At 36.4% G+C, this 21,479-nt stretch overlaps 4 protein-coding genes and 1 long non-coding RNA gene across 5 annotated transcripts; 1 reads left to right on the top strand and 4 right to left on the bottom strand.

The window, feature by feature from the left end:
- Positions 1–1,651: 1,651 nt before the first annotated feature.
- LOC113345204 lies at positions 1,652–2,428 on the bottom strand. Its single transcript, XM_026589013.1, has one exon. The coding sequence runs from the start codon at positions 2,426–2,428 to the stop codon at positions 1,652–1,654; it is 777 nt and encodes a 258-aa protein (XP_026444798.1).
- A 3,272-nt stretch (positions 2,429–5,700) lies between these two features.
- LOC113345496 lies at positions 5,701–6,224 on the top strand. Its single transcript, XR_003358182.1, has 3 exons — positions 5,701–5,757; positions 5,939–6,004; positions 6,175–6,224. It is a non-coding gene; the product is annotated as an uncharacterized LOC113345496 (long non-coding RNA).
- Positions 6,225–6,600: 376 nt separating this feature from the next.
- LOC113345530 lies at positions 6,601–7,637 on the bottom strand. Its single transcript, XM_026589292.1, has one exon. The coding sequence runs from the start codon at positions 7,428–7,430 to the stop codon at positions 6,969–6,971; it is 462 nt and encodes a 153-aa protein (XP_026445077.1). The 5' UTR covers positions 7,431–7,637; the 3' UTR covers positions 6,601–6,968.
- A 537-nt stretch (positions 7,638–8,174) lies between these two features.
- LOC113345564 (TVP38/TMEM64 family membrane protein slr0305-like) lies at positions 8,175–12,649 on the bottom strand. The gene is made up of 9 exons (XM_026589329.1): positions 12,206–12,649; positions 11,463–11,524; positions 10,735–10,789; positions 10,512–10,610; positions 10,265–10,351; positions 9,973–10,089; positions 9,570–9,662; positions 9,053–9,083; positions 8,175–8,631 (listed from the first exon to the last, which is right to left on the bottom strand). Exons 1-9 carry the CDS (start codon positions 12,299–12,301, stop codon positions 8,441–8,443), a joined length of 831 nt encoding a protein of 276 aa, XP_026445114.1. The 5' UTR covers positions 12,302–12,649; the 3' UTR covers positions 8,175–8,440.
- Positions 12,650–19,862: 7,213 nt separating this feature from the next.
- Positions 19,863–21,196, bottom strand: LOC113345592 (vignain-like). Its single transcript, XM_026589365.1, has 3 exons — positions 20,705–21,196; positions 20,228–20,604; positions 19,863–20,138 (listed from the first exon to the last, which is right to left on the bottom strand). Exons 1-3 carry the CDS (start codon positions 21,150–21,152, stop codon positions 19,863–19,865), a joined length of 1,101 nt encoding a protein of 366 aa, XP_026445150.1. The 5' UTR covers positions 21,153–21,196.
- Positions 21,197–21,479: the final 283 nt, after the last annotated feature.

Below are 21,479 nucleotides of genomic sequence, written 5' to 3'. Positions count from 1 at the left end.
GTTTTTCCTTTGACATTCTCTCTGCTACCTCGGCTTCTTGCTAATTGGTTAATACCAACCGCACCACCAACTTTTCTTTGGACGCTACTAGCTTCTTTTGTTGTTGAACCTTGTTGGGATGGAACAACCGGGTCTTTAATTTTGACTCCACTATTAACATTTTTTCTTTTTGAACCTTGTTGGGATGAAACAACCGGGTCTTTAATTTTGACTCCACTATCAACTTTTCTTTTTGATATTTCTTGGGATGCAACAACCACATTCTTCTTGTGGCGTTTTCCCTTCATTTCACTAGCTTCGCTTGGTCCGCCTTTTTCCATTTCCTTTCTTTTAAGTTTGTACAATTCTTTCAACTTCTCATAAGCAAAAGGATCTCTTCGCGTTGAAGGAGTCAATTGTGGACCTTCTTGAACCTTTCTTTTAGCTTCTGCCCTTTCTTGTTTCTTTGTTGTTTTGGTCGAAGGCCTACCCTTGCCCTTCCCCTTCTTAGGTTCTAAAATATCTACTCTAGTCTCTGGACGGTTGAATCTCCGCAATTCATACAACCAAAGTTGTCTTTGCGCCTGTAGTAAAGAAGCATACTTATCAAAAAGTTCCTTGTGTACCTCCGTGTCGCAAAACAATTCTCCAAGACCTTGATTTGGTGATGTATCTTTAAATGTTAGTTGTTTCCAAAATGGATTTATATCTTCAATCGGAATCATCCTTGTGGGAAAATTTGTTACTGCATGCCTACATGGGAGCCCCATATCCGACTTCATGGGACAATTACATCTCATTCCCGGTGGAAAATTGTGTTCCTCCAAAGCCTCCACTTCCGTTATAATTTTGGGATTGCCCATTGAGAAACATATAAACTTATTCCCCGGAGCCAAGGGCTATCCTGGTAGTCGGTAACGAGTCTAGATCGGCTCTTTTCAAAATCCCCTTTAATTATATCGAGATCACGCTTGAAATACTCAACCATAACTTCAAAAAAAACAACGAATCCACCATCACAACCATTTAACTTAGTCTTGAACCGATAGTGTACCGACTCCACCGTGATTGTGGCTTGATTGTCATAATGTTTATAATGGTTTACCCATGCACTAACAAACTTTTCTTTGTGGGGATCCAATAACTCGTTCTTCGAATATGTTATAACATCCGGGTAGGTTGACCATTTTTCTATTACAAAACGCTCCCTTTGGAAATATAATGGTTCCGTGAGCGACCATATTAGTTGTTCCCAATCATCTTGAAACTCCTCCCAAAGCACCTCGGCTATTGAGTCATTGACCTCAAACTTTTCTTTCTCTTCTTTTTGTATCTCCAACGGTATATTTTTAACCCTTTTCATCTCGGTCTTCTTTGCTGGCCATATAACCCTCTTGCAATTAGTTTGCACATTGTTCCAAATATGAAACGTGCAAAGATGATGACGCGCGTAGGGGAAAACACGTTGTATGGCCCACATCAATGCTTGCTCCTTATCCGTAATCAACACCGTAGGAGTATAACCTTCTTGATACAATAACTTCACCTTTTGCAACGCCCACAAATAACTTTCCTTCCACTCGTCTTTCAAGAAACAAAACGCAATGGTAAATGTCGACTTGGTAGATGTTTGCCCAACAAAGTTCATTATCGGCATGTTGTACTTGTTAGTTTAATACTTGAAATCCATAAAGAGAATTTGATGAAAGCATCTTGACAATTGTACACATTCCGGATTCGCGAAGAAAAGATATTCCACTTCGTTTTTTTCATTCCTATTGAAGGCGGTAGAGTACTTTTCCTCCTCAAACAAAAACAATAATTGTTGCATAAGCACTCTCTCCTCCCATGACTCTTTTCTAAATTTTTCTCTTTCGTTATAGATAGTTGCCAATGAGGATGAGTTTTGGGCGTTTAACACCTTCACGCCACTAAGAATATCAATAGGTCTTGTGTGTCTTTTACTCAACACGCGTACTAAATCCTTTTCTAAAGGGTTGAGCCTTGCCGAATAAGGATGGTTGATCAAACTCTCCAGAATAGGATGATTATGATAACCGGAGACGACCTTTTCCATATACCACATATTCTTGTCGCCGTTAAATTTAAATTTAAGCTTAAAAGGGCATTCGGTCTTCTTCGTATTATATACTCCCTTATTCCTCGTGGTTTTTGGTTCATACTCACAACCCTTTTTCCAGTGACTCTCATATTTTCCACTACACTCGCAAACCATTTGAAAGCTGGTGGGTGTAACTTGTTTATTCTGGACTATGATGCACATTTTTTTCAGCCCTTGTGATCGAGCCCAAATCTTTGCATCTTTCTTATCTTCCCACTCGTAGTTGTTTGCATAGTGAGCACTTGTGTCCTCGGAAACTTGCACAGGTTTGGGTTGATCTTCCATAACCTCCTCTACCTCCTCAATCACCACCTCTTGATCTTCCATAACCACCCCTTGGTCTTCCACCGGAACGTAAGGTACAATCTATAATAGAATGACATATGTCACATAATTATTCACAAAAGAAATTTAAACACACAGAAACGGCTGTGTAGACAAGTGATATTCCAGCCTTCAATCGTACACGGCTGGGTCGACAAGTTATATTCCAGCCGTCAAAACAAAACCGGCTGGGTCGAAAAATAATATTCTGAACCGTAAACATGTTACGTCCAGGAATTCCATGACGTAAATCTCACTGTAAATAGATGAGTCAGCTTACGGCCTAAAAAACGAGTCGTAAAATAAGTTACGGCTGGGTAACCCAACCGGCGCCGTCAGCATTAAATAGCATTTAATATTTTCGGACAGGAAACCTAACCGTCGCCGACAATATTTAATGCTTCCCATGCACGTAGAAAAAACCTGGCCGTAATTTTTTAGTTACGGCCTGGTTTATTCGTCGTTCCATCCGTAACCGAATGCTAACGGCGGGGAGTTCATTAATTGTCAGCCGTAAGCAAGGAAAACCGACAGGAGTTCATGGTTTCCCAGCCGTGAATGGACCTGTCGGCTGGAAACCTAGGGTTTTAGGAAGGAAAAAATCGAAATTTCTTGAAACTCTGAGCTTAAAAACTTAAATAAGAGTCAGAATAGAGGTATACCTGGTAATCTTGAGCAATTGTTTCTTCGATTTCTTCTTCTTCTTAGGTTGGTCCTTCGAAATCATAGTAAGGTTCATAAGGGTTATTTTGAGTTTGAGAAAAAATTTCATGATTTTGTGAAAACTCAGTAAAGAACTGATCGTTATTGATGGGTATTAATATGTTATCGTATTTTGAAGATGAGGGTTCACCTACATCAAAGATTTTGCTTGAATCACTCATTTGCAAAAAAAATCTCAATTTTTTTTCTTCTTCTTGTCCTCCTCCTCTTATTTTCTTTTGTTTTGATTTTCAGTTTCATCACCTCACTTAAAAAGATGAATTAGTCTTAATTGATTTGCTAATCATGATTAATATTGTTAATCAGGTTTTATTATCTAAAATCATATGGTGCATATTAGTCTTTATATAAATATATAATAAGAGGTGTCACAATTGATATTTGGCGACCCTAAAAAACCCCCGAAAACACTTGACTTTTTAAGCCCAACAATAGGATTCAAAAAAAAAAAAATTCAAACACAACATACCACCGCCAAAGACAATGTCATTGGCATGTTGGGCCACATTTTATGGAGCCCCTATTATGCTTCCGAGAGTGGGATCCAATAGTCGAGGTGACTGAAAGTCAAGTGACAATAGGACACGTGTCATGTGATAGGCATTTTGGATAAATTCAGGTGTATTATTTTTGTCTTATTGCTAATTCTGTTTCCCTTTTACTGTTGCATTGCCATAACAACCAGAGATAGTCAGTGTACGTCCATCCACCACCACCACCCCACTATTTCCTCTTTCATTTTCTTCTTCTTCTCCTCCTCTTCCTCGTAAACCAAAAATTCTGAAGCTGCTTTTATCTTCTTCTTCTTCTTCTTATTTCCCCTGTGTAAGTAATAAGATACTACACCTTTTTTCTTCTTTGCTCATTCACTGATGTAGTCTACACACTATCTTCTTTTGTTTTTTACAAATTTTTTGTGTAGATTCTATTGCTGTGTTGTTAATTAGAGATTTCTAGGTTGATACTAAGGCTTAGCTAATATTTGTATCTTGCTTCTATTTTTACATTCTTAGCTAGCTAGAACTACTTTATTCATGTTTCTGTCATGATTGCTGCAATGGAATTGTTGTTGTTGTTGTTATTGTGCATACTCGAAAACCCGGGTTCTCGAAATAGCGAATTAATGGGTTTTCGTTTATGTATTGTCATTACAGAGAATGGGGCATTGATTGTGTGTGCCATTCATTGCAGATTCAATCAATATGGATGATGTAGGAAGAAAAAGAGGACGGCACAACTTCGTGGAAATGATGCAAACCCCTTCTGATGACAAAGAAGGTTCGCCGAATGAATTCAGTGATAGTAGTGAGGCTTCTTCTTATGAATCCAGTGACAAAGAGGCGTCATCCAGTGAATTGGATGGCAAACAAGCTTTTCATAGACCAGACCACAAAAAGGCAAAGAGTACTACTACTGATCCACTTGCTGCGCGTTCTTGACAAAAGGGATGACTTAAATTGCAGCAATGCGCAAGGACCAGTTAACGATTTCCCCGGGGAATGCTCGAGACTAGTGTCAGTTAGACCCACTGTGAGTAATGCTGGTACTGCTAGAGAAATATCACAAGGTGCTCATGTCAGTTCTTTGTTAAGGCAATCGATATTAGCCCGTTCAGGTATACCGCGGAGTGTTCTTGTTGGTTCTTCACTGAGAAAACCAACAGAAGCAACTGGTTCCGGTAGAGATATTCCATTCGCCGTTCCTTTTCATTCGTTACCTACAGGGTCTACGTTAATCCACGGTGCTTCTGCCAGACGTGTAGCAGACGCTGCACCGTTTATTTCTTTACCAACAGCCTACCATTCTGGTTATGCTAGAGAGATACCATTAGTTGTTCCTATAACTGTAAGAAGCACAACAGATGTAAGGGAACTCACTGGGATGAGACAAGGCTTGTTGAGTAACCACCATACTGGAGGCGCATCGAACCTTAGTGATTCTTATGGTCATAATGTGGCTGCATCCGACGTAATGCAATCCATTCATCAAATGCTCAATGGAAACAATGGGAAATATCTGCAGGTGAGTCTCTCAATGGCATGAAATATATTTGATATAAAACATACCATGTTTTGATGCCTGGTATTGTTCTAACACAGGCAAGCCAGATTACGTCACACGGAGCAGAGTTTCTGAAGACGTTGTTGAGTAACAAAGTCCCAATCCTTGCTCAAGTATGCTACCTTAACCTCAAAATTTCAGGCAGCTTAAGTTATTGTTGTGGATATCTTAAGCTTAATGTATCTGAATCAGGATCCTGCTTCAGCGGCACCAGGACTAACAGGAAATTTTCACCAAGGTCCCAAAGTAACGGTTCCTGTTCCGAGTTACTGCTCCAAACAACGTATCAATTACATAAACAGAAAAAGCGGTAGGGTAAGTGCAAGTAGTCCAGAGACTCTAGACCTCATTTTTAAGATGAACTTTATCTCTAGGTGTGTACATGCCTCATTTTCCAAGTGACATGCCATTCTTTAAAATACAGTTGAAATGTACTGTGATTGGGTTATTTGGTTTCTCTGACTGCTCGATTCTTTTGCCAGACCCGCAGAGCGAAGATTACTGAAAGATTCAAATCGCTGCAAGAAATTCTTCCAAATTCCGATCAGGTAACATATGTAGCTGGTATGAGTTATTGTTCACCAGACACCATGCTTCTACTTATTTGAATGGATTGCCTCTTGACATAAATGAACTGGAGAATGATTCTAATGTGCCTCTTTTACAAAGGATCATCTTGTTAAGCTGTTCAGTTCAGAAATATCATCTACTTATTCTTGTTATTGACAGGCAAATAGAGACGACCTCATGGATGATATCATCGACTACGTCAAGTACTTACAGCTTCAGATTAAGGTATTTGTCTCTCTTATATGCATGTGTTTAATTTGCGCATGGATAAATTTCATTGGTCGCAAAAATGAAGCAACAAGCGCATAGCCACAAATATTGCCCCATTAAATTTTTCCAGTGAATTTCCTTAGATAGGTAAATGTATGTTTTACTTGGATCTTACTATATTGCAGTCCTTGAGCCAAAGCACATTGGAAGACGAAACAACTGACCACAACAACCCTTTCATTAATCTTGAGGTGCTAACTATTTTGAGTTTTTACTGAAACTACCTTCACAAATGTAATATAAAAGCAGTAATCTAAACACAATTACTTTTGCAGGGGTTTGGTCATTATCTGCATAACCAAGGGACGTTGGTCAGTGAACCACTCCAAGATATGGTAGGAATGTTGATGCATGTCAACAAGCCAGCATTTACTCAGCTTCTGGAGAGCAGGGGACTGTATGTAAAGCCCATGGCTCTCGCAGGAGGGACCATTTACAAGCCATAAAAATTGTCTTGAATCTCATTCCATGCTTTCTTCTTTAGTGCATTTTCGATTAGACTCAATTTACGTGCGAATAAAACAGTGTGCACACTAGTTTTGTAAGCTGAATGGAAAAACAGGGAATTTCACTCTAATAGTTTTCGGTATAAACGGTTTGTAAATAGAGAATGTTACAAACAATTGAACTTTCAGAGCCATAGGCTTTTTTATGTAAGCATTGTGAAACCTGAACTGCTTCATTTCAAGCACAAACTTTGCAATTTCTGGAGCACATATGTAAAAATTAGTCCTCATGCTTGTCTAAACAAAGTATGAAGTCCCTTAAAACTACACAGATAAGTACTGTAAAAGAAATTTGTACTTAAAATCACGAAACACCGCTAGTTTTTCTCACAGGAATCCTTCTGACACAAAATTCAAACCCAAACAACACAAAGATAAGTAAGAAAACTTGCCAAGTGACTTGGAAGAAAAATTCAGCAAAAGTCTGGCCTGGCCTTCTTTCGAACCGAAATACAACCTCTCTGGTGATCTCTAAAGATTTTAATCTCAGAACAGTCTCTTAAATCTTCAAGACTAATATACTGTTGCTTCACCATTCTTGAAAAATCACTAACACTGTCCTGTACCCATATATAAGGCTGACATGTTTCATCATAGTAGTAAAGCAAACTCTTCATTGCTTCACCACCACAGGTACCGCCACTGCTCACCGGCATGTAAGTTTTGTAAATGCTCTTAGATTTAAGTCTCTTCGACGAGCCTGGCTTCAAAGTATGACCCTTCTTCAATATTGATCCCACCCTTACTTGCAACTCTATCGGCCTGTCTGTCAAATTCCAAACTCTGGTTCCCAGACCTGAAGAAGTCTGAGCATGGTCACGGTATTCATCCCAACATATGCATCCACCACCTGCAAACATGCCAAATTTCGGCATTTTTCCTATGATATGTAATTAGACTAGAAACTTAAAAATTCTGATTTATTTATTTTTCTGCAGACTTCAGGCTTCTTCTGATATATGAAGTTCACTTCTTGTGAGCATTGAAGTGCTAATTTATGGAGAAGACAGTGCAGTTAAATATAGTTATTGTAGTGGAATTTCACTGTTTTAGATAGACAAACTTGGTAGGGTTATTCCAACTACTTCTTGTCCTACCAAACTGAAACAATATCAATTCTTTGTTGGAAGAAGAAAAAAGAAGTCAAGAACCAAATCCAGGCTTTTCAGTTTTCTATTGCTAAGGTAGTGGTTCATGATGTTGCTTCAACTTTTATCATTTTCACTTCCATGCTTTCGGTTTACTGCTAGACCTGTGGCCACTAAACTTTACTTTCCCATCCATCTAATGCAAAATTCCTAAGGATATACACCTGTGACCTGTGAGCATATAAGTCTTCTTGCACCATAAAGGTGCATGCACCCAATCAGATTCTTTGCTGATGTCTTAAGGTGATGACATGTCAGGTTAGTCAACAACCACCAAAAACTAAACAAACTTGATTGGCCATAAATTTAGGGTAATCTCAGAAAATCCCCACAGACCCTTTAACCTTTAGCTGATTCCAAAGAGAATTAACATCACAAAAAAGTAAGCCAGGCTCTAGACTGATATGTGGCTTTAGTTGGGGCAGAACCTTAGATCTAGAATTTGAGAATTAAATAGAGGGGACAAGAATGTATCGAAAAGAACAAAAAATACAGCACATAAATACCTGTTGAGTAAGTGATATTTCTAGAATTACATGTGTGGAAAACATGGAACTACAACATTATCTAATAATGGCAGAAAATACCTTATGCCACACAAGATGCTAGTGATTAAAAAACTTACATTTTTTTTATCTTTCCATTTTTTCCTTTGGATTTGATAAAATCACAGCTAGAACAGGTCGAGTTAAGAAAAAGAAGTAAATGAAGAATTTACAGAGGGATTTATGTAGTATTTACTGTTCATGCTTGTCTGCGTCTGGATTATCTATTTTGATTATTAGAGGGTGGTGGAGATCTGACTGTGGGTCTGCCACAATTGGTAGAATTTGTGAGCCTAGCATTCCTTCAATCTCGGTATCATTCTCAGCTAAGGCTTTCTCCAAAGATGCTTTTGCCACTTTAGTGACACACACCATTAGAACCACTGCACCAAAAGTGAAAAGAATGAGTACCACTCCAAGACATTAGAATCGTAAAGCAAAAAAAAGTAAGCTGAAATTGATGCAAGAAGCTTGTCAAGCACATGAATCCCCATTTGAAGAGAAATGCTATCCAACAAGCAAACTCCTTGACTCTTTTGCAGTTTACGTATTACTTGTACCAAATACTTTTCACCCACTAAAAATATTTTTCAGCCGTTCATTTTAGACTATGATCCCATGGAAAAGTAACAAGGGCCTAACTAGTATACTGTATTCAGCTATTTAGATCAAAGTTTCGTTATACTTTATGAGAGTGATACAAAAGGTTCTGCTGCAAGTCTTCTTTCAAGCATTGGTTCTTATAACTAGGAGGTCACAAATTAAGCAGAAAGAAAAATAAACAGCATATTGATTGTGGCTTACCAGATATCACAAAACCACCTATAATGACAACCTGCATTGAAGATAGGAGAAAAGGTCAGAGTATAACATGAGAAATGTCAGAATAACGAGCCTTGTTGCATCCAAATTGAAGAATATGAGATAGCAATCTCGTTAATGGGGAGTTTAGCTATACAGTATGGATAATGCCAAAAGCTAGATACCCACTATAATGGCTAACTGAGTAAATAACGAATCATCTCAAACATTTCTAGTATAAATTATCAGATTAGAGATCAGTCATAATATGTGAGAAGACTGTAAACATTCTTCTCCTCAAGGCAACAAGGACAACCACCACCTAGCTGTTTCTTTTCTTTGAAATTCTTTCGAGAGTTCCCAAATGTTTGGAAACTTGAGAATTGCATTGTACAATAAATTTCGCTATCTTTGTTCCTTTTCTTTTTTGTTGTCAATTATGCTCATTGCTCATAGTTGATAAAACTTCAAATCTTTTTTCTAATTAAACAGAAAGAGAGAAAGAGTTGAGATAGCTTACCCAGCGAGTTGGTGTTATTTCACCCCAACCATGTGTCACGTCAGAAAGATCCTTCAGTGTTGTCCCCACATAGACCAGTGCAAATGTTATTGGCTGCAACCAGATCAGCCAATTATATCAACATTCCCCACAATCAATACTACAAAAATTTGCACATAATACTGCACGGTTCCCAATCGAGATAAATAACAAAGCGATTCAAATAATGTAAGGAAAATCCTTTAGTGTTATCCCCACATAGACCAGTGCAAATGTTATTGGCTGCAACCAGATCAGCCAATTATATCAACATTCCCCACAATCATATCCAATACTACAAAAATTTGCACATAATACTGCACGGTTCCCAGTCGAGATAAATAACAAAGCGATTCAAATAATGTAAGGAAAAAAGACACCATACCATCATTCCCAGCCAGGAAGCCAACATATACTCCCATATACTAACTGGAGTAACAGACAGGAGGTAGTTCAGCATGTTAAATGGGAGCAGGGGAACAAGCCGAAGAAGCAAAACAATCTGCACAAGGAAAGAGAAAAGATGTTAGAAGCCTCTTAAGAGCCCACTAATAACTCATACATGCTGGGATACTGCCAAACAGTGAACTCACACAAAGCTCAATCAAAAATCACTAAACTTCTATATAGTTTCTACTAAAAATGGATAACCAGAAGATCAAATAGAGTGCCCAAACCTTGAATCCAGATCTCTGAATAGCAATAGCAACTGCCTGAAATTTTGGGTAGTCCTTCAACTTAGAAATAACGTAAGACCTTCCGATCTGTATCAAAGATATGATATAAAATAATCAAATTTCAATTCACAAGAGAGAACAAGTATGCTATAAAACGCAACAAGAAAAGAAAATAATGTTTTACTCAGTGACTGAAAGACATGCAAAAGGAGAAACTAGGATGAGCAAACAAGTTAAAGCAACTTACGGTTCTTCCAAGAAGAAACGCAGCCGTGGCACCAAGAGTGGCACCAAGAGAATCAGCAACAAATCCCACTGGCAGTCCAAAGAGATACCCACCCCCAAGCTGGAAATTAAGATCAGGAGAACTATTTCAGAAAAGCAGAAGCTAAAGAAGGGGTATAGCTCAAACAAAACAGGAACAATCGTTTATTATCTCAAAGTATCACAAGGAGGAACACGATGCTCACAGTGAGGACTGAAGCTGGGACAGCCAGAACAGTCAGTGGAATATAAGCAACAGCCCTGCACAATAAATAACAACGGGATTAAATCAGATATATATGTATTGCTTTGCCTACCTCGAAAAGTAGAATGCTACAAGCTTTTAGAGCAAGGAGGTTTTGACAAGTTTCAATTCCTATAATCAAATGCTAAATCTAAAGTAAGCACCGTGTAACTTAGTACATTTTAATCACAGCATTTTCCTTCCACAGTTCTGTTAAAAAAACGAGGATCCATGAAAACAGCTTGATGTTTCCAAGGAAATGGTTAGAAGGGACATGATACAAGAGGAAAGTCGTATACGCTCGGTTCTCCAATATGGTTGGAGAAAGGTCTATGCGTGTTGACAAGACTGGATGAACTATCACATTTGACTCGAATTACTACAGATGGCAGAAAAGAAAAAGTGGTCCTGTCTTCGTTTTTATTCAGCTGAAACCCATCACCCCTTTACCGTAAGATGCATGTTAGATGAAGGAACATTACCCACAGCCCAAAGATGTGGAAACTGAATTTCGTTTCCAGCAGATATAAAACTTATATGTCTAAACTTTACCATCCTTCAGGTGGAAAGTAAATTACATTAAGCATTGAGATATCATGCACAGCAAAAATCTTCCGGGAAACTGATAGGTGCATGGATATCAAAACAGAATGAAAGGAAATAAAGTGAGATTAGAGAACAAAAACTTACAAAACAAGTGGACCCCATGCCCCAAGATTGTGCTCAATCCAGTACAAGAAATCCTTTAGAATCTGCAAAATGAAACTCCAAGGCTAAGCATGACAAATTGTATATATTTACAGTACAGGCAACTAGAAAACTGTCCCATGACCATGCAACTATGCAAATTTGATGCAACTAAAAAACTGTCTCATATCATTTGAACTACAATCATTATCATGGGATTTCTTCAATATGAACAAATAAAGTAACTACATAAGCACATACAGCATACAATGTTAATTCGAAAAGATTGTAGTTGTGGTGTGTTTATGAGTTCAAACATTGCTAACCAGACAATAGCATTATGTTGATCCCATAGGTTTTAATATCTGTGATTTTGTATACCTTAGCTTCAGCTATTTAGAGTCTCACAAATGAAATATGAATAGTATATCTCATAACAACACAACAAGTAAGCCCCAATTCTAAACATTCCACCAACCCCAATGATGAAAACCCTAATTGTACTATTCTGAGTTTGTTTTCCCACCTAACAGCCTTCCCCAAACAATTCAACCCAAAAAGTAAACCTAAACATCAAACAAACCCAATTCACAATGAACAGAAATTCAACCTAAAAACCCAAATTCAGATCAGGAAACACAAAAATCTTATATTCCTAACAAACCCAGAACCAAAATCATAACAAAACAGATAAAATCATATAAAATTGATAAAAACCTGAAATGAAAATGAGATAAAAATGGAACCTTTTCGACGGGAAGAGTAAGACAAGCAGTAGTAATGGCGATCAAGAGAAGCAGAAGAAGAGAGATCCTAATAATAGAAGACCAAGACATCGCCATTGATCCTAATAATCTACGACGCCAAGGTCTACACTCTTCTGCGTCGTCTCCAATACAACCTTCTTGTTTTAATGAAGACCGTGCCCTCAAACCAAATCCTCCTAAATTTGCCAGATTTAGATTTTTTTCTTTTATATCTTTTCCCCCAATCTCACCATTAACCCCCTCCAAATTTAGAAAAAACCCTAGTTTCTTAGAAATTTCCTGCTACAAACCAAACTCAACAATCAAAATCAGAATTTCTCAATTTCTGTGCGGAGAATTCGAATCACCTAATGAATCTTCTGATTGGGGGTTCTTTGTTTGTTTCTTCTTAAGTGAGCGGATAGTGTGTATCACTGTTTGTTGCGTGTGGATGTAGCGTACGAGTTTTTCTTCTGACTCGGTGTCGTTTGTAGCTGATTCATCAAAGACCTTTTTCTTCTTCTTTGTTTTTGTTTGTAAATGACCCTTGAAGTTTTATATTTATTACCACTACATAAAATTTTGCTCCCGTGATGTTTGAACTTTGAATATTTCTAGCAGTAAAATTTTTATTTTGAACCATCCAAGGCTGTTTGGACTTTGGATACACGCCCCGAAAGAAACAGTTGTTTTTTTTTTATTTCTAGAAGAAAAACCGATATAAATTAGTTTGAGTACGTGATTTCAGAATGAAATCTGGAAACAAATAAGTTACTGGAATAAAATAATTTTGTTTTTGATTTCTATTCTAGAAGAAGTAGAAATTTTTGATTCTGGTATCCAAACTTGGTATCATCCTATTGTATAATGAAGAAGTTGGGATATTTTGATGGACAAATTCGGTTGTCTGAAGATGGGGCTTTATATTTGTGAATTGATGTTGGATTAGGGTATGAGTCTGACTCGTCGGTATTTAGATGTCGCATCCACTTGTTTTGGGTTTGCAAATTCAGTGGTTTTACACTTTGGATATGGTAGATCAATAGAAAAACAGACCGGCGTATTAAAAGGTAGAAATTAACATTTAATCCCAAATTAATTGGGCTTTAGACACTTTAGTCCCGTTCCTTCAAGCCTAGTATTAGGAGGTCCAAATTTACCAAATCTAAAACGAGTTACTCCTTTTACAAACGATTCAGTCCAAAATTATATTTTTTGGTGACAAAAATACTCATAAGCTAAACTTAATATTACTTCTTCACGGTACAGGATACAGTTTCCATTTTTTTTATTTTCATTTCATGGAAAGTTGGAAACAGATCTCCCCGGAGAAGAAAAGAAATCTAAAATCTAATCTTGTCGTCTCAATGAAAACTCAATCTCAAAAACTAAATACGATTATCAAATAAACACTCAGTTCAGCTTCAAACAACGTGTATCGTCGCCATCGCTTAGTTTTCTTTTAAAGATTCATTCGAAATTGAGATGAAAAGTTGATCATATTCAATTTGATTTTGAAGATTTCATCATAGCGATTAGGAAGATTAGTTGAATACATAATTATCATTTAATGTGATCGCTATTATTAATTTATGGATTCTGAAATTAGTTTCAGAAAAAAAAATTTACTGTTTCGAAAACCTAATTACTTTGATTTCGGCTCGAATTTCTTATTTGATTAATGATTATATCTTACATCTATAATTATCTCATTTTAATCTAACTATCTGTAGAAGTCTCTGCTCTGAAACCTGTTTTCAATAAATGGAGACTATTTCTACGACCGGAACAGGTAATCACGAATCATACCTAATCTCTTATTGGTTGTATTTAGCTTGATATTTGTGTGTATTTATTCATAGAATTTGGAGACTGGAATGGTAATTAAATTGTACTAGGAGATGTATAATGAAGTTAGTAATTTCTATACAATAAATATTATTAGTAGAGTTCAAATTCTCTTCCCTAATTTTTCTTTAGTATAATTTATGATGTTAGTAAATCATGAAAAAACAGCTCAAACTAAGATAAATTGATGAGAAAATAACACAAGGTAAGGATAATTATTGTTCCATGAAAAATTTTTCCAATACATTACGTTTTGAAAATGAAAATTGTAGGCAATGACTTAGGTAGATAAATACCAAGCACTTTGTTTTGTTTCGTCACTTTTACTCAGATTTTACTTTCCCTTAAAGTCCTTAGACCGATTTGCATCAGTATCATTTACACACAAAGCGAACAATTAGCTTCCATAAGATTGACTGAAATCTTGAATCATTTTGTATTTATATGTATTCGTTTGGTAAAGGAACATAAATTATACATATAATCTAAGAGATGAATTTAAACATAACCAGAACATAAATCCACTCTCAAAAAAATAGATTTGAGTACCCCTACTAAATTAAGCCACTAATACATAAAGAAATTAACAAAAACATACTAGATATCATCAAAAAAAAATTAACCAGCTATGATTGCCTTCTCTTCCAAGATGCTGCTAATTAATTGAAAGTATTATGGACTTATATGAACATCTTTTCTTGAGTTTACTGCATATTCTTTTTCTACCTGTATAGTATGAATTTTGCAATTAAGTATCAGTACTTGCAGCTTTCTAATAATGGTCAGGCACATCCTTACTACCTAGTGTGTATACGGCCTTTCGGCCATGGTGTCCATTTGTTTCCACTTAGATCGATTCTTTATACCCAACCTTTGTGCATATCAAATTGTTTAAGTTTAGATTCTCAATGTAATTGAAGTCTCATATACCAATAGGTATCTTGATCAAGTCTACGTAGCATTTTAGGAATTTATGGATAGTTTTTGAAATGGGTCAGTGCGACTAATATGTGAATATTACTTTCATATGGTTTTATTTTTGGTTTGTTATTAATAGTATGGTCATATGGATTTGGGATTTTTGGATTAGGGATTCAGGTACCCAATTTCTTTTAGGCCGCTTACTGTATGTATTATTGTATTTTAGTTTGTGTTAGTAATTGAAAATTTTGATCTTGTGAATCTGTGCTTTTTTTCCTTCTTTGTTTCAGTTTGGTAGGCAGATATATATTGATAGTTCATTGGTTGCTAGCCACTCTTCCGTGGTTGAAGTAACTGTTATGGTCAATAATGAATGTCTATATTGGACTTTGAGAGAGGATCTAGTTAAAATGCTTTTGGAATTGGTTAATAAGAAGTGAGATAAATTTGAACACGTTGTTATAGAAACAACAGGTACGTACATATCATTTTGAATAGCTTTCGGGTTATTGTTGCTCTCAGTTTTGCATTTTTCCTTAGAGTTAGTTTGGTATGTGTGCAATCTGTGATATATAAGAGTTCATAAGCTTATGCTTGTATAGATGACTAGGGTGTACAAACTGGTACACATGTAAAAAGTTGACACGATAAGCTTATGCTTGCATAAAATTAGGGTGTAAACACTAGTACACATATGAAAAAAAGAATATTAGTTTATCCTTGGGTAGATAAATGGGGTGTACAAACTAGTACACTTGTAGAGAATTGAATCCATAATCTTATGCATGCATCAAGAATTAGGGTGTACGTGTGGAAAAAAAATGGTTCCATAAGCTTATGTTGCATAAATAACTAGGGTGTACAAATTGGTAAACATGTAAAAAAATTGACTCTATAAGCTTATGCTTGCGTAAAACTAGGGTATACAAACTGGTATACATGTGGATAAAATGACTCTATAAGTTTATGCTTGAGTAAATAGAAAGGGTGTTAAAATTGGTACACTATGGAAAATTGACTCCATAAGCTTATGTTTGAGTAAATAAGCTTATGGAGTACTGTACTGAGTTACCTTTTTTTTCTAGTTATTTAATTTTTTTTGTTTGCTTCTCTTGTAACCTCATGCACTACCTTAGTACTCTTGACTGCAAGCAGACATTCCTGTCCCAATAAGAAATTGATGTCTTACCCGAGTATCACAGGTTTAAAATTTGTTAATTACCAATGTGTACATAATTGTACACATATTGATTCTTAATGTGTACATAGTTATACACATGTTGATTAAGTGCACATAGTTGTACACATGTTGTTTCTTAATGCGTACATAATTGTACACATGTTGATTTTTAATGTGCAAATGTTATACACTTGTTGATCGTCAATGTACACATGGTCGTACACCTATTGATTGTTAACGAGTGCACATGTTGAAATTCATTTTAATTTCAAATTTATTGATCAACATAACTCCCTTAGGACATCTCCTGCTTAATTATTGTGAAGAAACATTTCATGTTGTTCATTCATATCTGTTGACACTTGGCTCGTCTTTTATGAACTCTCAAAATTTTCGTCGATAATGGGTCCTTGCATTTTCCCTATTGTACTGGCAGTTTTATATTCCCCACTGACCTTGCTTCAATTATATGTTAGGTTTCCCTTGAGTGGAATAGAAAATGAGAGGAAATGCTCATGAAAGACTGTTATTGGGGTCTGATGATATCACCATGTTCCTTTGGGAAACCGTTGTCCCTCCTTACTAGTCACCAGCAAACATTTCTTGGCCTTCTTATTGAGAGAAAATTCATAAAAGCTAATGGAAGTTGGTCTTTTTTGTACAGCTGCATTGTCTTTTTAGCCTTCTCTCACTGTGTTCGTGATGCAATCTGCTGGTTCAAGGTATCCGCATTTCTATAATTCAATCTCAAACGCTGGAGATGACTTATGGGATGACATAACCTGAATCTTGTTTTATCTATGTATTTTTTTTATATGGATAATAATATTATATTCAAGTATTTTTCGTCATTTTAAACCCTACCGATTTTGTTGTGCTACAATATTTTGCAGGTTCATTACTTGTTCCTCTAGGTATGGCCTTATACATTATACTCAATTATCAACGAGTAATTCGGAGTAGTTAATCAAAATTTTGACTGGTCAATTCATTTTATGTGGTCTATTTATTTATCAACATTTGTGGTCTTGTATATGATTTATTTCATTCCAATTAAGATAATTTTGAAACTTCTGGGTTTGAAAGATAATATGTTATCACTCATCTCCTTGCTGGTCTAGGTACAAGAGAACTTGGAATAAGGTTTACTTGGTGGTTTGTATTATTCGTTGTTGTGCTATTATATTCCAGGTTGCTTGTTGTTTAAGGTAAACATGGAAATATAGGATCATTTAGGTATAAAATATGTACATAGTTGTACACATCTTGATTCTTAATGTGTACATAACTTTACACATGTTGAATTTCAATGTGTACATAGTTGTACATCTGTTAATCGTTATGTACCTTGCTGTAATATGGATACTGTCATCAACCCACTCTTTTATTTCATTTTACAGTAATATAGTTGAAGTAGCATATCAAGAGGTTGTTTGTTTGAAGAGGATGGGGAGATCGTTCATTAGGAAGAGGAGAGTTAGCAAGCTGAGAGTGAGAAAAAGTAAATGGTGGAGCTGCTGACAAGGAAAAACGCGCAAGGAAAAACAGATGTAAGTGTCTCTAGCTTTGTAATTTTACTGACTAACATATGTTGATCAGATTGAAAGGGAGGGTTTCCCATCAACCTCGGGATGGCCTATTGTTTGTTGGATTGACAGGTAACATTTCGGATTCAGTACATGAAATTTCAGACATACCGTGTATCATTTTATCTTTAGATTCGTCCGAATACTATATACTATTTTATAAAACAAATAGGAGCGATTGATTCGAGGTTGAGATACAACTAGAAAATCAAACGAGTAGATCTTAATTGTTCTAGTTTATATGCATTATTACTCCTTCAGGCCTCCGCAGGAAAACCATATCAGTGGTAATGAGCACATTAGCTGCAACAGATGATTTTGTAGCCGTTGTAGAAAACAGTATTATTATTAGCGAAACCTGCATTAGTGCTACTATTAGTTAAACTTGCATTAGTGATGCTGATGAACATTACCATGAAGAGAATAGAAGGAAAGTACTTCAATTCATAGAAGAAGCTCAAACTCAAGTTCTCTTAGAAATTTGGATGAAGCTCAAACTCGAGTTCTCTTAGAAATTTTATGTTGCAATCCGCAAGTTGATGTGTACATAGTTGTACACCTGCTGGTTGTTAATGTGTACATATTTGTACACATGTTTATGCATCTAATTTAGGGACTCACAAGCTCAAAACGATAGAGCGCCCAAGCCTATCATAAGGTTTGTGGAGGTTGATGGTTCAAATCCATCTGAGTTTCCATATTATGTTTATAAAATATGGGGTGTGTGTATATACTAGTGCATCTGAGTTTCCATATTGATGTACCAGTGTATTTTCCGTAAAAAAAAAAGTAAATTTGTGCGTCATTATGAATAAACTGTTTCATACATGTTTTGCAGGGGTGTCATATTGGTGGACCAGTGTAATTTCAATGATCAAATATGTCTGGATATGAATGACCAATTCCATACATGTTTTGTAGATGTGTACAACGTGGTGCACATGTGAAAAATGACTGCAAAATTCGTGCATGTATATTTATTTTTTGTACACATCGAACAATGAAGCCAAAATTAATTTTTTTTTAAAACTGAAAATTATATATTCATATGGGTACTCTTTTTGTAGCTATTGTAAGAGCTTTCCGAATATATAAAGTTTGTGAGTTTTTGACGAGCGGTTTAAAAGATAAATTGTTTTTAAATTATTTAAAATTGCTGACATCATTATAAGTCACTGTGGACTAAACTACAAATATTTGGACTAAATTGTAAATAATAAGAGTTATTTGTGTATTTTCCCATGTTTTGGACACCTAGTTGACTCGGGCTAGACTAAATCGTAATTTTGGATTGGTTTTTGGACTAAACTGTATTTTTTCTATTTAAAAGTCTAAAGAGTCAGATGAGGCAGACACAAAGGCTACCTTATATCCCACACGCTTCGTACACATCTTCAAGACTTAGCGATGCAACTGAAGGTCAAACATGCATTTGCGTGCAATAATGCATTGCACCAACCTTCAATTTTTCATGTCCTATATTATTGTAGCTGCAAGGAAGGTTCGTTTGCCGTATATTCTGTATGAACTAAACACTCTACAAGGAGCCCAAATGCAACCAATATTTTGATCCTCATAGTTTGTTTGGATATCAGAATTCTTAAAACCAAAATTATATGCAAAAATATTTTGCTTCGCCAGAAGTTCACTTTTTTGCTTTCAGAAGTTATTATAAAATTTAGACTTTGAATCCAATTCTATGTGAATAACATTTTGTTACTATTTTTATTTTTATTTTCTTTTTGATAGGAAAATAAAAATTAGATTTAAAACCGAGTAGATTACACTTTGATGGCCAAGTTGGTCTGTAAGGCCAACTCTGTTCTTGCTTGGGCTGCTACTAATGTATTAGATTACATTTTGCAAAATTAGACTGCGCTTCGTGCTTTGCATAAGTAAAAAAATAAAGAAGAAGCTTTATTCAACCTCATACATCCAGGAGATTCAATACAATCTACATTCCAAGCAAACATACGGAAACTAAAGAAACTAGAGTACAGGAATTCCTCCATGTATAGGGGGGGAACTATTACATATATAGGCATAACATTTGTGATAACAAACATATGCAACTTATGAAAAAACGATGTCGAAAGACAGACTGATAACCATTATAGCTACTCTAGAGTTCATCTTTAATGGATGAAGAAGAGCGTGCGCGAGGTTTTGTTGGATTTGGGGAAGATTTGAGCGGATACGAAGCTTCCAAAGCAATACCACAGAGCCCTCCTTTGGTACGGGCACCACGTTCGATCCTAATGTAACCTTTCTCACCCCATTCAGGGCCCCACGAGTTCTTCACTATCCAGTATTTGGTCCCATCTAACGTTGTCCCATACCCGACTATCGCCACTCCATGATCAAGCTCTTTTCCGCATTCTGGACTAGTGAATACACCCTGCATGCAAAAGTGTCGCCAATTTTAGTGAAATGACACGAAGCTAATAAGAAGTCAAATTTATTTGCGAGAAGACGTTATATACGTACCTCGGAATAGAACTGGAAATCAGTACCCTCAGCGTCTATCGCAACTGATACCGGCTGATGAGCAACAGCTTTCATTAAAGCCTCCTCGTCACCAGCAGGAACCATTTCATGTCCGTCAATCGTCACTACATGAGCATTCTCCTTGTTGGCATCACAGGTACCATCTTGTGCTACATATGGATAGTCTTGTTCGGTTGTGATCCCTCCATTTTGTTTGATGAATTCTAGTGCGTTTTCCATTAATCCACCGTTACAGCCTTGATTGTCAGTGTTATCACAATCGACTAGCTCCTGTTCGGACAAAGATACCAGATTATTCGCCTTGATCTGGTTTATACCCTCGACACCAACAATAGTCGAGAAAGCCCAGCAACTACCTGCGATATTTCACAAGATTAATCCATGTTAGTCGAAAGATAACGTAAGATATTAATTATAGTCACCGACTAAGCATGCATGCATGTTTTAGCTGCTTACCGCATTGGCCTTGGTCCTTGACGCTAGTGACTGCACCCTTCTTCCTCCAATCAATGGAAGCCGGGAGATCTCTGACGTTTTCGTACATGAACGAAGTAGTTTTACGAGGACCGTGGAGCATCCTGTAATGCTTGACTCTGGAACCAGCGTAAGAGCTCTTGAATTCATGACTCGTCATATCTGCAAACTTGTTAAGTTTAAGTTTATATGGTTTGTCCAGTTTGTTCGTTTCGTGAACATGTTGGACATTGGCTCTAAATACGTTGAAACGTTTGTGTTTCTCTTTCAAATCGCGACTGACCCTGTGATGGCTCCTCCATCTCTCGTACAAGTCCCAAAGCCTTTCTTCCGACTCCAAATCTTTTTCATGGTAATCGAAACTTTCAACTAGGCCAAGAATAAGAACTAATGAAAAAACAACTAGTAGAACTCTACTGATACCCATCATAGTTTGAAGACTGTAAAGAGATTTGATTATTGGAATGAATGCACAAAAATGATGATGATTTGGAATCTTGGTGTTGAGAATTATCACTATAAGTAACCATCGAAATCGGTCATTGTTGTCATTATAACAAGAAAGAAGAAAAAGGCTTCACTTTTAAGCGGTTATTGATTTTTTTTTGGTTGGTAGCAACATATTGGATCATCTAATCATGCTAAACATGAGAATTAGTTCTGATAAATTTGTTTTTATTTGCGAATGAGATTGAGATAAGTTGGTTAAGTTGTAGGGCCTCTGAGACACGAATTATTTGCGACATTTAAACTGCTG

Source organism: Papaver somniferum, unplaced genomic scaffold (assembly GCF_003573695.1).
Source record: "Papaver somniferum cultivar HN1 unplaced genomic scaffold, ASM357369v1 unplaced-scaffold_81, whole genome shotgun sequence".
Classification (NCBI taxonomy): domain Eukaryota; kingdom Viridiplantae; phylum Streptophyta; class Magnoliopsida; order Ranunculales; family Papaveraceae; genus Papaver; species Papaver somniferum.
This window is presented reverse-complemented; position numbering and strand designations above follow the sequence as displayed.